The sequence below is a fragment of the Mesoplodon bidens genome (genome assembly GCF_964165515.1).
Source record: "Mesoplodon bidens genome assembly, chromosome: 2".
NCBI lineage: Eukaryota > Metazoa > Chordata > Mammalia > Artiodactyla > Ziphiidae > Mesoplodon > Mesoplodon bidens.
The window spans coordinates 154,116,251-154,133,943 of record NC_138177.1 but is presented as its reverse complement, the minus strand read 5'-3'; the positions used below and the strand labels follow the sequence as shown (position 1 = coordinate 154,133,943).

General features: G+C 41.2%; 1 protein-coding gene across 1 annotated transcript in view; it reads left to right on the top strand.

The window, feature by feature from the left end:
• Positions 1 to 10,786: 10,786 nt before the first annotated feature.
• Positions 10,787 to 17,693, top strand: part of SMAP2 (small ArfGAP2) — a 48,614-nt gene continuing 41,707 nt past the window's right edge. The window contains exon 1 of the mRNA XM_081225246.1: positions 10,787 to 11,316. Coding sequence (XP_081081372.1) covers positions 11,214 to 11,316 — 103 coding nt within the window. The 5' untranslated portion in view covers positions 10,787 to 11,213. The remainder of the gene's footprint in view (positions 11,317 to 17,693) is intronic.

Genomic DNA, 17,693 nt, shown 5'->3' with positions numbered 1-17,693 from the left:
CTTCACTCAGTACGACAATCTCTAGGTCTATACATGTTGCTGCATATGGCATTATTGCATCCTTTTTTATGGCTGAGTAAAATTACATTGTATATATGTACCACATCTTCATTTTTTTCTTTTTGAATTTTATCTATTTTTTATACAGCAGGTTCTTATTAGTTATCTATTTTATACATATTAGTGTATATATGTCAATCCCAATCTCCCAATTCATACCACCACCACCAGCCCCGCCACTTTCGTCCCTTGGTGTCCATACGTTTGCTCTCTACATCTGTGTCTCTATTTCTGCCCTGCAAACCAGTTCATCTGTACCATTTTTCTAGGTTCCACATATATGCATTAATATACGATATTTGTTTTTCTCTTTCTGACTTCCTTCACTCTGTATGACAGTCTCTAGATCCAACCACGTCTCTACAAATGACCCAATTTCATTCCTTTTTATGGCTGAGTAATATTCCATTGTATATATGTACCACATCTTCTTTATCCATTCATCTGTCGATGGGCATTTAGGTTGCTTCCATGACCTGGCTATTGTAAATAGAGCTGCAATGAACATTGGGGTACATGTGTCTTTTGAATTATGGTTTTCTCTGGGTATATGCCCAGTAGTGGGATTGCTGGGTTGTATGGTAGTTCTATTTTTAGTTTTTTAAGGAACCTCCATACTGTTCTCCATAGTGGCTGTATCAATTTCCATTCCCACCAACAGTGCAAGAGGGTTCCCCTTTCTCCACACCCTCTCCAGCATTTGTTGTTTGTAGATTTTCTGATGATGCCCATTCTAACTGGTGTGAGGTAATACCTCATTGTAGTTTTTTTTTTTTTTTTTTTTGCGGTATGAGGGCCTCTCACCGTTGTGGCCTCTCCCGCTGCGGAGCACAGGCTCCGGACACGCAGGCTCAGTGGCCATGGCTCACGGGCCCAGCCGCTCTGCGGCATGTGGAATCTTCCCGGACCGGGGCACGAACACGTGTCCCCTGCATCGGCAGGTGGACTCTTAACCACTGCGCCACCAGGGAAGCCCCCTCATTGTAGTTTTGATTTGCATTTCTCTAATAATTAGTAACGTTGAGCAGCTTTTCATGTGCTTCTTGACCATCTGTGTGTCTTCTTTGGAGAAATGTCTATTTAGGTCTTCTGCCCATTTTTTATTGGGTTGTTTGTTTTTTTAATATTGAGCTGCATGAGCTGTTTATGTACTTTGGAGATTAATCCTTTGTCCATTGATTCATTTGCAAATATTTTCTCCCATTCTGAGGGTTGTCTTTTCGTCTTGTTTGTAGTTTCCTTTGCTTTGCAAAAGCTTTTAAGTTTCATTAGGTCCCATTTGTTTATTTTTGTTTTTACTTCCATTACTCTAGGAGGTGGATCAAAAAAAATCTTGCTGTGATTTATGTCAAAGAGTGTTCTTCCTATGTTTTCCTCTAAGAGTTTTATAGTGTCTGGTCTTACATTTAGGTCTCTAATCCATTGTTTAAAAAATTTACTTACTTTTTATTTTTATTTTTGGCTGCATTGGGTCTGTTGCTGTGTGTGGGCTTTCTCTGGTTGCGGCGAGCAGGGGCTACTCTTTGTTGTGGTGCGCAGGCTTCTCATTGCAGTGGCTTCTCTTGTTGTAGAGCACAGGCTCTAGGTGTGCAGGCTCAGTAGCATGGCACACGAGCTCTAGAGCACAGGCTCAGTAGTTGTGGCACACGGGCTTAGTTGCTCCACAGCATGTGCGATCTTCCCGGGCCAGGGCTCGAACCCATGTCCACTGCATTGGCAGGCATATTCTTAACCACTGTGCCACCAGACAAGCCCCTCTAATCCATTTTGAATTTATTTTTGTACATGGTGTTAGGGAGTGTTCTAATTTCATTCTTTTATATGTAGCTGTCCAGTTTTCCCAGCACCACTTATTGAAGAGACTGTCTTTTCTCCATTGTATATCCTTGCCTACTTTGTCATAGATTTTCACAATACTGATTCTTCCAATCCAAGAACATGGTATATCTCTCCATTTGTTTGTGTCATCTTTGATTTCTTTCATCAGTGTCTTATAGTTTTCTGAGTACAGGTCTTTTACCTCCTTAGGTAGGTTTATTCCTAGGTGTTTTATTCTTTTTGTTGCAATGGTGAATGGGATTGTTTCCTTAATTTCTCTTTCTGATCTTTTGTTGTTAGTGTATAGGAATGCAAGAGATTTCTGTGCATTAATTTTGTATCCTGCAACTTTACCAAAGTCATTGATTACCTCTAGTAGTTTTCTGGCAGCATCTTTAGGATTCTCTATATATAGTATCACGTCATCTGCAAACAGTGACAGTTTTACTTCTTCTTTTCCAATTTGTATTCCTTTTATTTCTTTTTCTTCTCTGATTGCCATGGCTAGGACTTCCAAAGCTATGTTGAATAATAGTGGTGAGAGTGGATATCCTTGTCTTCTTCCTGATCTTAGAGGAAATGCTTTTAGTTTTTCACCATTGAGAATGATGTTTGCTGTGGGTTTGTTGTATATGGCCTTTATTATATTGAGGTAAGCTCCCTTTATGCCCACTTTCTGGAGAGTTTTTATCATAGATGGGTGTTGAATTTTGTCAAAAGCTTTTTTTGCATCTATTGAGATGATCATATGGTTTTTATTCTTCAATCTGTTAATATGGTGTATCGCATTGATTGATTTGCATATATTGAATAATCCTTGCATCTCTGGGATAAATCCCACTTGATCATGGTGTATGATCCTTTTAATGTGTTGTTGGATTCTGTTTGCTAGTATTTTGTTGAGGATTTTTGCATCTATATTCATCAGTGATATTGCTCTATAATTTTCTTTTTTTGTAGTATCTTCGTCTGGTTTTGGTATCAGGGTGATGGTAGTCTCATAGAATGAGTTTGGGAGTGTTCCTTCCTCTGCAATTTTTTGGAAGAGTTGAGAAGGATGTGTGTTAGCTCTTCTCTAAATGTTTGATAGAATTCACCTGTGAAGCCATCTGGTCCTGGACTTTTGTTTGTTGGAAGATTTTGAATCACAGTTTCAATTTCAGTGCTTGTGATTGGTCTATTCATATTTTCTATCTCTTCCTGGTTCAGTCTTGGAAGGTTATACCTTTCTAAGAATTCATCCATTTCTTCCAGGTTGTCCATTTTATTGGCATACGGTTGCTTGCAGTAGTCTCTTATGATGCTTTGTATTTCTGTGGTGTCTGGTGTAACTTCTCCTTTTTCGTTTCTAATTTTACTGATTTGAGTCCTCTCCCTCTTTTTCTTGATGAGTCTGGCTAAAGATTTATCAATTTTGTTTATCTTCTCAAAGAACCAGCTTTTAGTTCTATTGATCTTTGCTATTGTTTATTTTGTTTCTATTTCATTTATTTCTGCTCTGATCTTTATGATTTCTTTCCTTCTATTAACTTTGGGTTTTGTTTATTCTTCTTTCTCTAGTTCCTTTTGGTATAAGGCTAGATTGTTTATTTGAGATTTTTCTTGTTTCTTGAGGTAGGTTTGTATTGCCAAAAACTTCCCTCTCAGAACTGCTTTTGCTGCATCCCATAAGTTTTGGATCGTTGTTTTCATTGTAATTTGTCTCTAGGTATTTTTTGATGTCCTCTTTGATTTCTTCAGTGATCTCTTGGTTAGTTAGTAATGTATTGTTTAGTGTCCATGTGTTTGTGTTTTTTGCATTTTTTTCCCGTAATTGATTTCTAATCTCATAGCATTGTGGTTGGAAAAGACGCTTGATATGATTTCAATTTTCTTAAATTTACCGCAGCTTGATTTGTGACCCAAGATGTGATCTATCCTGAAGAATGTTCTGTGTGCACTTGAGAAGAAAGTGTAATCTGCTGTTTTTGGATGGAATGTCTTATAAATATCAATTAAATCTATCTGGTCTATTGTGTCATTTAAAGCTTGTGTTTCCTTATTAATTTTCTGTCTGGGTGATTTGTCCATTGGTGTAAGTGAGGTGTTGAAGTCCTCCATTATTATTGTGTTACTGTCGATTTCCTGTTTTATAGCTGTCAGCAGCTGCCTTATGTATTGAGGTGCTCCTATGCTGGGTGCGTATATATTTATAATTGTTATATCTTCTTCTTGGATTGATCCCTTGATCATTATCTAGTGTCCTTCCTTGTCTCTTGTAACAGTATTTTAAAGTCTATTTTATCTGATATGAGTATTGCTACTCCAGCTTTCTTTTGCTTTCCATTTGCATGGAGTATCTTTTTCCATCCCCTCAGTTTCAGTCTGTATGTGTCCCTAGGTCTGAAGTGGGTCTCTCGTAGACAGCATATATATGGGTCTTGTTTTTGTATCCATTCAGCGAGCCTGTGTCTTTTGGTTGGAGCATTTAATCCATTTATGTTTAAGGTAATTATCGATATGTATGTTCCTATTATCATTTTCTTAATTGTTATAGGTTTGTTTTTGTAGGTCTTTTTCTTCTCTTGTGTTTCCCACTTAGAGAAGTTCCTTTAGCATTTGTTGTAGAGCTGGTTTGGTGGTGCTGAATTCTCTTAGCTTTTGCTTGTCTGTAAACTTTTGATTTCTCCATCGAATCTGAATGAGATCCTTCCCGGGTAGAGTAATCTTGGTTGTAGGTTCTTCCTTTTCATCACTTTAGGTATATCGTGCCACTCCCTTCTGGCTTGTAGAATTTCTGCTGAGAAATCAGCTGTTACCCTTATGGGAATTCCCTTGTATGTTATTTGTCATTTTCCCCTTGTTGCTTTCAATAATTTTTCTTTGTCTTTAATTTTTGTCAGTTTGATTACTATGTGTCTCTGTGTGTTTCTCCTTGGGTTTATCCTGCCTGGGACTCTCTGAACTTCCTGGACTTGGGTGGCTATTTCCTTCCCCATGTTTCGGAAGTTTTGGATAATAATCCCTTCAAATGTTCTCTCGGGTCCTTTCTCTTTCTCTTCTCCTTCTGGGATCCCTATAATGCAAATGTTGTTGTGTTTAATGCTGTCCCAGAGGTCTCTTAGGCTGTCTTCATTTCTTTTCATTCTTTTTTCTTTATTCTTTTCCGTGGCAGTGAATTCCACCATTCTGTCTTCCAGGTCACTTATTCATTCTTCTGCCTCAGTTATTCTGCTATTGATTCCTTCTAGTGTATTTTTCATGTCAGTTATTGTATTGTTCATCTCTGTTTGTTTGTTCTTTAATACTTCTAGGTGTTTGTTCTTTAATTCTTCTAGGTCTTTGTTAAATATTTCTGGCATCTTCTTGATCTTTGTCTCCATTCTTTTTCTGAGATCCTGTATCATCTTTAGTTGTTTTTCTGGGGTTTTATCCTGTTCCTTCATCTGGTACAAAGTCCTCTCTTTTTCATTTTGTCTATCTCTCTGTGAATGTGGTTTTCCTTCCACAGGCTGCAGAATTGTATTTCTTCTTGCTTCTGCTGTCTGCCCTCTGGTGGATCTGAGCTGACAACTCCTTTTCCTTGGGATTTTGGAGGCAATTTCCATTGTTCCCTGTCTTCCAGAGTTGCTGTTGAGAACTCTATGCCATCCTGATTCTTGATCCTTTTTATGTGACTTGTTTTTCCTTTCTGGAAACTTAAGATCTTGTATTTGCCCCAGTGTTCTGCTATTTGGTGAGGGGTAAGTTTCTGTTATTATACAACAGGGTCCGCAGAGTAGGCCAGGCCAGGTATACTTGCTGAATCCCTCCTAAGCCTTGAAAATGCAAGAAATATGAATATCTGTGCCCACTCTCCTGCATCACTACATAGTTGCAATGCAACTGCTCACATGTGATGTCTGGTCACTATTATGCACCTGCAGGCAACATAGCATGATTGTAGTGATGGTGAGTTAGGCTGGGATTCAGACACTGCTAGTACAGACGACTCTGCCTCGTCTCCCAGATTCATACTGGTTGATAGTCATGGGAGGTTTTATTGTGAAACTAAGAAAGAGAAGGGAGGACAGAGATGTTTAGTAGAGGTAGGGAGCTCAAGTTGTCTTGAGGAAAATGGTGAGTTTATATGGCACTGAAGTCTGTTCCCCTCAGACTCTTCAGGTCCCTGGGCAATGGGCTTGAGCCCTTAGGTTAGAGGGAGAGGTTCAAACCCAGCTAAGCTGCCTTTAAGAAAGACTTTGTGAGGACTTCCCTGGTGGTGCAGTGGTTAAGAATCTGCCTGCCAATGCAGGGGACATGGGTTCGAGCCCTGGTCCAAGAAGATCCCATATGCCATGGAGCAACTAAGCCTGTGCGCCACAACTACTGAGCCCGCACTCTAGAGCCTACAAGCCACAACTACTGAGCCTGCATGCTGCAACTACTGAAGCCCGTGAGTCTAGAGCCCGTGCTCTGCAACAAGAGAAGCCACCGCAGTGAGAAGCCCGTGCACAGCAATGAAGAGTAACCCCAGCTCACTGCAACCAGAGAAAGCCCGCATGCAGCAATGAAGACCCAACACAGCCAAAAATAAATAAATAAATATATTTTAAAAAAAAGAAAAGAAAGACTTTGTGAGACTGCACACCAGTCATATGGGGCCCAGATGACAATGTGTGATGGAGCTGGGGAGAGGCCATCCTCTCTGTCCTTGCAAGGAACCACCACTGATCACCTGGAGTCATGAGAAATGCTATGAACAGCAAGAAATAGTGCTGTTGACAGAGACACGGCTTTCTCACAGTGTGCTCCATCAGCAATGGAAAATTAAGGCTCTTCCTAGAGTCTCAGGCTGTGGAAATAGACAAATGGGAAGTGGAGCAGGAGAGGAGGGGCATGTAGCTCAGCCTCAGAGCTCAAAGACTTGGCTTATGGAGCAGATATACCTTTGCAAGGCAGTGGATCTGCAATCCACTGCAAGGCAGGGGAAGATTTTAAATAATCACAAGTTCTCTACACTGAGGAAAAAAATCGAGTTGGCTGAAGAGAGTTATTGAATACATTATGAGTTCACTTGAGACCCTTAGATCATTTACATGTGACAAATAGTACAGAGCTAGCAATAAAATGGAGAACATAATTATCCAGCTTTTTTTTCAATTTTTATTTTACATTGGAGTATAGTTGATTTACAATGTTGTTAGTTTCAGGTGTACAGAAAAGTGATTTCATTTTACATATACATATATCTATTTTTTTCAGATTCTTTTCCCATATAGGTTATTATAAAGTATTGAGTAGAGTTCCCTGTGCTGTACCATAGGTCCTTTTGGTTATCTCAGCTTCCTTGATGAAAGTCATTTTATTGAGTATTACCCTGAATTGGTAAAGTGTCTGACCAGTGGATTAGAAACTGCTTTATTTCAATATGTGACTCAGAAGATGTGATCTCTTAGCAAGAAGATATACTAATAAAATTCTCCAATAGCAACAGTCCCAAAATATTCACCATACCATTTTTTTGTAGTATTCTGGGCATTTTACCACAGTAACTATTCTAATATAACAGTTTTAAAACAAGTTTCTATTTTATACTTTTATTTATGTGAGTTGGGGTTTCAAAATATTCTGATATAAAGATCAAGAAGAGAAATCATCTGGCAGTTGAGTATATGTGGTGTCAGTTCTCTTCAATTCATCCCAATTTTCTGAATTCCATAAGTATAATGCAACCACACTGTATCCAGTAGCCACTGAGACAGAGAGGGAACTCTTCTCTCTGGCGGTAGCTAATGTGAAATAGTTTTACGACAAGATAACACAGTCACATTATGGAATAGAGGGAACATTTTTGCAAGAATTGTCAAGGAAAAATTCAAGACTTCAAAAACAAATATATGTCCTTGGGGAGAGGAGAAGTTTGCTTTGGCCATGTTCTCAGACCCTGGGATATGCATTCACTTTCCTCTGCTTTTTTTTTTTTTTTTTTGGCTATGCCACCTAGGATCTTAGTTCCCCAATCAGGGATCGAACCCATGCACCCTGCAGTGGAAGCATGGAGTCCTAACCACTGGGCCACCAGGGAATTCTCTCCTCTGCTATTAATAATAATAACAATAATAATAATAGCAGCTAATACTTGATGTATCAGTTGGGATAGGCTCCGTCATGCCTGGGGGTAAACAAAATTCAGTGGCTTAACACAAAGAAGGCTAATTTTTTGCTCATGTTAAATATCCTTTATGGGTTGGCAGCGGGCTCTCACTTATTAGCTACTCAGGAATTTAGGATAATAGAGCAACCACTGTTATGGACTGAATGTTTAAGTCCATAATTCCCCAAATTAATGTGTTGAGATCCTGCCCCCTAACGTGATTGTATTAGGAAGTTCAGCCTTTGGAAAGTGATTCGGTCATAAGGGTGGAGTCCTCATGAATGGGATTAGTGCCCTTATAAAGGGACCCCAGAGAGCTCTATAGCCCCTTCCACCATGTGAAGACACAGTGCTAAGTCCCCTGCTGTGAACCAGGAAGCAGGCTCTCACAGAATCTTTTGGTGCCTTGATCTTGTACTTCCCAGTCTCCAGAACTGTGAGAAATAAATTTCTGTTTATAAGCCACCCAGTCTATGGTATTCTGTTATGGTACTAAGACAACCACCATCTTGAACGTTGATGGTTTCCATGCCAGAGGGAAAGAGAATCTGAGGAGTCTCAAAGCAGTAAATAAATGCTTCAGGCATGAAGTGACACATATCCTTTCTGCTCAAACTCATTGGCCGCACCCAACCATAAGAGGGCCATGAAATAAAATCCTACCATGTACCCAGAAGGCAGAAAGCCAGAAATATTTAGTGAAGAGCATTAATTGTCTATCGCTCATTGAGTGCCAAGAGCTATTCTAAATATATTACAGGCATTACCTCAGTTCAGCTTCACAAAAATCCTATGAAATAGGTGGGTTTAATATCATTATCATACACATTTTACACAGAGAGTTTAAGTTACAGGATAAAAGTCATACAGATAGTAAGTGGTAAAGCTCTTTTAAAGCTTTAAAAGATTTAAATCCAGTCATTCTGGTCCCATAGTCTATGTGCTTAACCACCAGACTAGGCAATCTCTCTCTAGAAGGGAAATTTTGAGAAGCACTGTCATAGATCATGGAGAGCCACTAAAGGGTTTTTAATCAGGAGAGTTAGTCAACCAGATTTGCCATTTAGAAAGCTCTCTCCAAAGAATGGGGTGAAGGATCAAATTAACTAAGGTTAGACTATAAGGCAGGAAGGCTATTTGCATAGTGCAGGGATGAAGATGAGGAGAATTTGAACTAAGGCACAATGATCACAATTAACTGGGTAATCTTGAGCCTTTCTTTCATCAACTTGAGACTCTGTTTCATCATTTTTTGAAAAATGATTATGTTAATACCTATCCTGATGGGGTTTTCTGAGGATTATAATATATAACATAAGCAAAAACCCTGATAGTACTAAGGCTCTGGAATCATAGAGATCTAGTATAAAAATCCCAGCTCTACTACTCCCTAGATGAAGGAGTTTATTATTCTAACTCTCAGTTTGCTCATTTGTAAAATAGATGTTAAAATAAGAAAATTTAAGTAAGTTAAAGTAAGAAAAATGATTACAAATGGGATATAGGTTGAGAAAATTAGCTTAGGAGGAAGGCAGAATTCCTTCTAGAGAAAGAACTGAGAGTTTGTTTAGGAAAAATACCTTAATGAACTTTTGTGTTTATGAAAGTCAAATCTCCTTAGGCATGGCTTGGAAGGAAAGAGCTTTAGGCAGAGAATCAAATTGTTTTGATTGATAAAGTAATAGAAAATTTTAGTTTTTCTCTGATGAAAGTTTTCAGGGCATCCTGATGTTTGGGGGAAAGTAAAGAGATGGAGGAGAGTTTGCCTAGAGATAAGATAACTCTGAGCATCTGGTCTTACCAGCTTCCCTGATCCATTCTTCCCATAGCAGCAGTGACCTTTTAAAACCACTAATTGAATCATGTTGTTCCCCCTCCCCCCAGGACAGTGCCTGATACTTAGAAGTTTCTCAGTAACAATCTGCTAAGCGAATGAATGAATGGAATGAGTGAACAAAAACATTTGCCAGATGGCAGGTGGGTCCCTAAAGAAAAGGACAGCCATTGAGAAATTCTGTACTTACTACACTCTGTAGTGAGGGTGGCTTTGGACAATGGTGTTTAATACTCATTTTAAAGTAGTTACCTCTTCTTTTACTGTAATTACCCCTCCTGTCCACCCCACCTCTCCAAATAACCTTCAGTAAAGTTCTGCTGCACAAAACTGCACTATTTTGGGAGGACTGAGGAATGAAACAAGAAAGTGTCTAGGCACCAGGCAAAACAATGCCCAAAGATGTCAGTAATCACAAGAGGAGACCTAATGAACAGGGGGACCAGGAATTCAGCAGGAGCATGCGTTCCAAGTGAGAGGTAACCAGAATCCTCTGAAAAGCTGGGGAGGTTGTGATGTCCTCTTATCCTGGGTTAGGAGGTTGGGCCCTTCTATCTGGCTGTTGAAGGAAAGAATAAGCTGGAGGACTTTGGAGTATTCATAACCACCACGTTACATAAGGATGGTAAATATTTAACTCGTAGAGAGGTTTTGGGATTATATTGGGATAATGCATATAAGGCGCTTAGCACAGCGCCTGGCACATAGTAAGAGCTCAGCTAATGTTAATTGTTGTTTCCCTTCGCTTGCCTCTACTCTCTCCGCTCGCTTTCCGCCGGCTCCATTCATTCTTTTCCAAGGACATGCAGGGGGCGGGCCCACTTCCCCCTCCGCCCCACCCAAGCTCCGCCCCTCACTTCTGCCCCGATTGGTTCCTGAGAGGCGGAGCGGAGGGAAGAGCCCAGTCCGAAGCGGTGGGGGCGGGGCGCATGCGCGGGCTGGGAGGGGTGGAGGAGGAGAGGAAGAGCTGCCGGAAGTAGGCGGCAGAGGTGGTGGCAGGGCTGGCAGCAGCTGCCAGGGAAACCGAGGCGCGGGACGCACGGCTCACAGACAGGCAGGCCTGGGGGTCGTCTCTGCGCCCGGCACGCAGGAGGCCTGAGCGCCCCCCTTGCCTGGGCTGAGGGTCCCTGCCTGGTCCGGCAGCCTCGTCGGGACCCGGGTCTTTCCCTAAGCCCGCCAGGGGGCGCCGCGCTGAGGGGCTGCAGAGTGGGGGGCGGGCGCGGCTGACCCGAGAAGGGGTGCCGGGCCGGGCGGTGGGAGAGGGCTCTTCCCCGCTCAGGAGGTGCCCCTGGGCGGGGGACCAGGAGTCCTCACCTCCGGACTGAGGCAGGGGTTTCTGGGGGCGAGGAGGGCGCGTCGCCCTCTGCCCCCGCCGGCACCCTGGCCATGACGGGCAAATCGGTGAAGGACGTGGATCGGTACCAGGCGGTCCTAGCCAACCTGCTGCTGGAGGAGGATAACAAGTTTTGTGCGGACTGCCAGTCTAAAGGTAGCGCATCCCTCCTGGCGGGCGAGGGGTCCAGCCTCCGGGCGGCGCGGGGGAGGCGGCCTGTGTGGTGAGGGGGCGGTCTCTGGAGCTTAGGTGGCCCAGATCATCTAAATGGTAACGCGTGCTACCGTTGCTGATGCGGCTGCTAGGTGTTCTGCGGCGCCGGAATTGGTGTGGGGAGAGGTTGGGAGGGCGAGTGTGTGTGGTTGGGGGGTGGGGCGGTGGTGGTGTGGGTGGAAGTGGCGTGGTGTGTGCAGGTGAGAATGTCTGTATTTCAGGGCTCTGAATGAGTTCTGAGCCGACTGTCAGTCCAGAGGCAGCCCAGAGCTCACAGCCTTCCGCTTGCAAAGCTGTGGGCGAACTGCGGTGGTGCGCGCGGGGGTGGGGGTGGGGGCGGGGGCGGGAAGAAGCGAGATGACGGGGAGGAAAACAGCTTAAATGATTTTTAAAGGTGGTGAGCGTCGCTGCCTGCTATTTGGTTAGCAGTTCCATCTGTCATCTTACAGCCTTGCTGAGATCTGACAGAGCGCTTAGGTGCTTTCCTCTTTCTGGATGTGTGGAGGGGGGAACTATGCAGTGACACAGTGCGGACTTCTAGACAGCCTAGCCCTGGCTTGTGGAGTGTGTTGGAGGCCTGATGTGTGTGTGGTGGCAGAAACTAGCAGACTGTGTCTGTAGTGCAGGATTGGTTTAATCAGTCCGGAGGAGGAAGCAAGGGATACATCGAATCTGTTGCTTTCATGGCCATCGAAATATGACCATTGTAGACTGGCAGAGCCGTTTAGTCTTTGTTTTCTGTGCCCTCAAAGATTCATGATTTGATACAATTACAAATCAGTATGCTACGAAAGCTTGGTTATTAGTGAAATATTTGCACTCGAAATTGATAGATTATAAATATTTTGTTTCCTTATTTTCTTTCTGAATTCTTTGGAATATAAATTGAAGTTGGGAAAATTCTTTTCCTTTTTGGTTTGGGTAGAAAGGGATATATTGTGGGAGCTATTGTTAATTTACTTTTGTTCATAATGCAGTGAATTTGCCTGGATTGTTTGCCATATAGCATGTTGGGCGTATAGTACACAGCAAAGGTTCAAATGTATTTGTATTTATCAATATTGAGAAAGGAAGTACATGCTTAATTGACGCTTTCACTTAATTACCTTTTATTTTAGAGAAGTAAGGGGTTTTTTGTTTGTTTTTGTTTTTGTTTTTATTTTTGGCTGCGTTGGGTCTTTGTTGCTGCACGCAGGCTTTTCTCTGGTTGCAGGCGGGGGCTAACTCTTCGTTGCGGTGCGCGGGCTTCTCATTGTGGTGGCTGCTCTTGCTGGGAGCACGGATTCTAGGCACGTGAGCTTCAGGAGTTGTGGCACACGGGCTCAGCAGTTGTGTCTCGCGGGCTCTAGAGCGCAGCCTCAGTAGTTGTGGTACACAGGCTTAGTTGCTCCATGGCATGTGGGATCTTCCCAGACCAGGGCTCGAACTCTTGTCCCCTGCATTGGCAGGCGGATTCTTAACCACTGCGCCACAAGGGAAGTCCGAGAAGTAAGGTTATTTAAGGAGAACAGGAGACAGATACTTTGATTTGGACACCTCGTAGTATATTTTAGTACCCTTTACCAATGGATAAATGGCATGTGCCATTAGGAAAGCAGGTCCCCAGACTTCTCTCCTGAATTTTTGCATTGGCAATAATTCATTTAAAAAAGTACTTAAGAATCAATTTACGTTGAGTAAGTTAATTTCTTATAGTTGACTCTTGTGAGATCTTGTGCTAGATCTATTGGAAGATTCAGTTTAAAATTTAAGAGTATATCTCTTGGTTTTACTCAAATTTCCTTGTGTCCTCAGTTGACAGATCTTGAGTCACAGTGAAGCAACCCACTGGAGTGAGCATTGCTACACTTGGGGAGTCAGATACCATTTTGATGATTAGTACCACCCCCATCCCCTATTTTGCATACCACTCTTATACTTACTCATATTCCTATAAAATATAACACATGGAAGAGAGGTTGATTCATCACTTCTTCCTCCAAATTTTCCGTTGATAAAGATATCAACAGAATTACTGGGGATCAGGTAATAAAACATTAGTCAATTCATTCTTAATGAGAGCTAGTAACTGCTGGCCTGTAAACTTTATTAACTGCTCTTAATAGTAGAATCCTGGTTTCTGAAACAATTTCTTTTCACAAATTAGCTTTACATTTTGGCTTGGTGGCTTCAGTGACTCGGCCATTGTATTAAAAAGGAGATGACAATGTGTGTCAGTCATCTTTCAGTTAAGACATTTGTTGTGGCCTCAGTTTATCCAGTTTGTGAATTAGCTAGCCCCTTCCACTCTTTCAACTCCTTTTACTCATGTTCCCTCTCCTTTTTCCTGATTTTAGTTGTTGTAATCATCATGTGGACAAATGTCAGACCATGGAAGGAAGAGACACTTGCATCTGTAGATTAAGTTAGCTGTTAAGCTCTGGTGAAAATAAATAATAATAATACACTTAGTGGGAGGAGGAATTTTAAAGCTGTAGGCTAAAATGAGGTTTGTACTTGAGTATTTATCTGTAGGTCTCGTGTCCTTTCTTCCTTAGAAAACTGAGAGCTTAATTGTATAGGACCTGGTGAGTGACTGCTTGCTAATCCATTAGTATAAAATCAGATGATGTAGCCCTGAACTGCAGACCTTTGAGCAGGTATTTTTGGTCTTTTTTTTTTTTTTTTTTTTTTTTTGCGGTACGCGGGCCTCTCACTGTTGTGGCCTCTCCCGTTGCGGAGCACAGGCTCCGGATGCGCAGGCTCAGCAGCCATGGCTCATGGGCCCAGCCGCTCCGCGGCATGTGGGATCTTCCCGGACCGGGGCACGAACCCGTGTCCCCTGCATCGGCAGGCGGACTCTCAACCACTGCGCCACCAGGGAAGCCCAAGCAGGTATTTTTGTAATGTTCCAAAATAACTCTGGCAATAAATCTTTTTAAAAAAAATCTTAAAGCTCATTTAAGAATATTATCTTTAGATATGTAATTTGAACATCAGAATAGAGAATAAACATGTGTTCTCTTTGTATAGTACAAGTTTTGTTGGTTCTGGGGTTTTTTAACTTTCTTGAGCATGAGACTCACCAGTTTCCGGTACCTCTAAGGCATTGAAATAATTTCTGTGTGGGAACGGAGACTGCTTTGGTATTGCCTTTAAAAAAATGCTGTGACTTGCTTTAGGCTGAAAGATGTGGTTTCATCACCCAAAGCCCTTAAGTTATTGTGACCTTTAGGGTAAAATTTTGGACTGACTTAAGTTGTGGAAGAACAGAGGACAAACATACTGGAAATTTCAGATATGTTAGTGGTTAATTCCATCTAGTTGAAGCCAGGTTCCATTTTTGGATAGACCCTTGGTGGGGTTATACTGGTCTAAGGTTTAGTCTTTAGCTCTGCAGTTGCATATTTTATCAGTGTGCCTGGAATAACCCCTAATCAACCTCGTCAAAGACTGGTTTAGGACTTCCCTGGTGGCACAGTGGTTAAGAATCTGCCTGCCAATGCAGGGGACACAGGTTTGAGCCCTGGTCCAGGAAGATCCCACATGCCATGGAACAACAAAAGACTTGTTTAAACTGGACATTATCTTATTTACCATGAAAGGATCTACCTTTCTGATGACCTGAATACTTATATCCACTGTTGGGACATTCCTTTCTCAGTATCAAGGTTAGTGAAAAATTGAGAGCTGTTTAATGAACAAAGAATTAGAATGGAAGAAATTTGATGGTCTTGAGGAATATTTACTTCCAACTGTGAAATACCACATGGAATTCTGGAGTCTGACAAAAACTTTGTAATACCTTTTTACTTCTCTGTTCTTCTGCTACATCCCATTTCTGAAATGTTTCACTTTGAATCACCTAACCATTGCCTTTGTTCCAACTCCCATTATGTATTCTTAAATTTCAATTCACTTTTTGCAAAACCACTTTCATGTGGTTCAAAATTCAAAAAGTTCAAAAGGGAATATGTACAGTGAAAAGTTGTGTTCCTGTCCCTGATCCCTTAGCCATCATTTTCCAGTGCTTCTGCAAGTAACCACTGTTAGTAATTTCTTATGTGACTTTTAAGAGATAGTATATGCATGGACAAAAAAACTACATTTAAATATATTTCTTTTCAGTGCTTTTATGCAAATAGTAGCATGTTACCCACAGTTCATGGCGCCTGGCATTTTTCAGTCCACAGTATAACGTGGAGGGCATGGAGATTCCCTCTCCATGCACATTAAAGAGCGTCCCCATTCTTTCAGGGTATTAAGTTGAAAGATATGCGTAAGTGATTTGGAAACATCTACTCTCATTGAAGTCATCTTAGAAAGTGTCCTAGGCCCATCCATAGCACAGGTAGGCTCACCTTTCAGGTGGCAAAGAATCAGAGCTGTAGACTTTTGATGTTGGAACATACAGTTAAACTCCATTACTCTGATTATTTTAGCTTTGTGACCTTCAGCACACTACCTTTCTCAGTTTAATTTTCCTCATTTGAAAAATAAAAATGCCTCATAAACTAAAGTGTTACACAAATGTAAGCATTATTTATTATTACCATTGCTGAACTTGTTTATTTTATCTTGATTTTATTCATTTCACTTTCAGACTTTATTCCCTTAAATACTCTAGTTACTGGAAGCCACAGTTAGAATGACTCACTGAATAACTCACCAAATAAAAAACCACCTAGTTCTTAAGCCAAAACCATTTCCTATAGGACTTTATGGTACCCTTGAGGATGGTCTCTGGATGTTTTCTGACTCTTCAAAGTTGTATGAAAGGTTAGACCAGGGAATCTTTCTGTAGACATTTTTTTTTTAATATTAGTCCCAAATTTTAACTCTGGTAAATTAATCTCTAGCTTTGCTTTACTTTTGTTTTCTGTCAATAGCTAAATCATTGCTTGTTAAATATCATTCCTTAGAAATGAACATTCCTATCAATTTTTAATTATTTTAGCTGTATCTGTGGCACCTCTTAAGAGATTTTTTTTTAATTGCATCAGATCTGGACAACAGAAGGAATTTTCCTTCCATCTCTAATTGTTAAATACCCTTCTCCAGCCAAAATCAAATAACTTTCTGGCTTTTTACAGCTAATGCACCTTAACTCTAACAGTTGTAGTTAGGTTGACACAGTTTTACTGAAAGTAATTTATAAAAGTCCCCATTAGGTTGTCTTTTAATATCAACTTGTTAAACCTGTTCCCTGGGAAATACTTTCCTATTCGTTCTCCTTGCCATTATCCAGTGGCAGTGGGATAGATAGAGAGTACAAAATGCCTTATCTTTTAAGAACTCTTTGCAAGCCTGAGAGTACAATCCCACACTATATATATTCATTCAGAAAATAGTTCTTAAGCACCTGCTTTGTGTCAGACACTGTACCAAGACATGTAGATTAAAAGATAGGGCCTTTGGTTTCAAGGATTTTATAGTCTAATGGACAAGCAGATGTGTAAGCAGATAAATGATGCAATGTAGTAATTATCATTGTAGGATTGTGTACAGGGAGAAATGAAAGCATTGAAGAAAGCAAGAAAGTCTGCCTAGGAAGTCATGGCTCAGAGAGACAAGTAGGCTATGTCTTGAATGATAAGTGTGACTTTACCAGGTGAATTTAGGGCATTCCAGGCAGAGGAAGCAGAATGTGCAGGAGCCAAGATGTGCTGTACCGTGTGTGTGTGTGTATATGTGTATGTGTGTGTGTGAGATTCTTTAGTATATTCTCACTACATGTTGGGGATTGGTGAGGGATAATGTAGGCAGAGACCCATAAGGTTAAAATCCTCGCTCTGTAGTTGACTTGCTGTATGACATTGAGATTATGAATATGCTTTAGACTCCCTGTTGTGTAAGAAGCCCCTAGTATTGGAAGCCCACCTGCTACTCAAATGGGATTATAAATATTGCAAACATGAAATGTTCTCTAACTGCTGAGTAGTAAGGAAGGTCTGAGTATTGTGCCCACTAGATCTCCATGGAAGTGTACCCTCATGAGTACATTAAACTGTCTTAGAGAAGTCTAGTGAAATGTCAGCAGTAGATGTCATGCCATTTCTGGAGTTGATGACGTTGAATTTTGAGGCTGAGCATGCTCTCACACTCAAGCAGTCTAAGAGTGTTGAATATTTGAGTGTGCCCTTGGTTGTTCAGTGCTTAGGATGTGTAAACAGGCAGTTGCAGCCACATCTCTCAGTATACCTTTCAACAAATCTATTGCTTTTAAATAAATCAGAAAATTTCCTTCTTTCTGCATTTTTCATCTGATGTCATTATGGTATGTAGGTGGCAGCTTTCTTGGGCACGGTTGTCTATATTACTGTTCACCACGTGAGTCATTG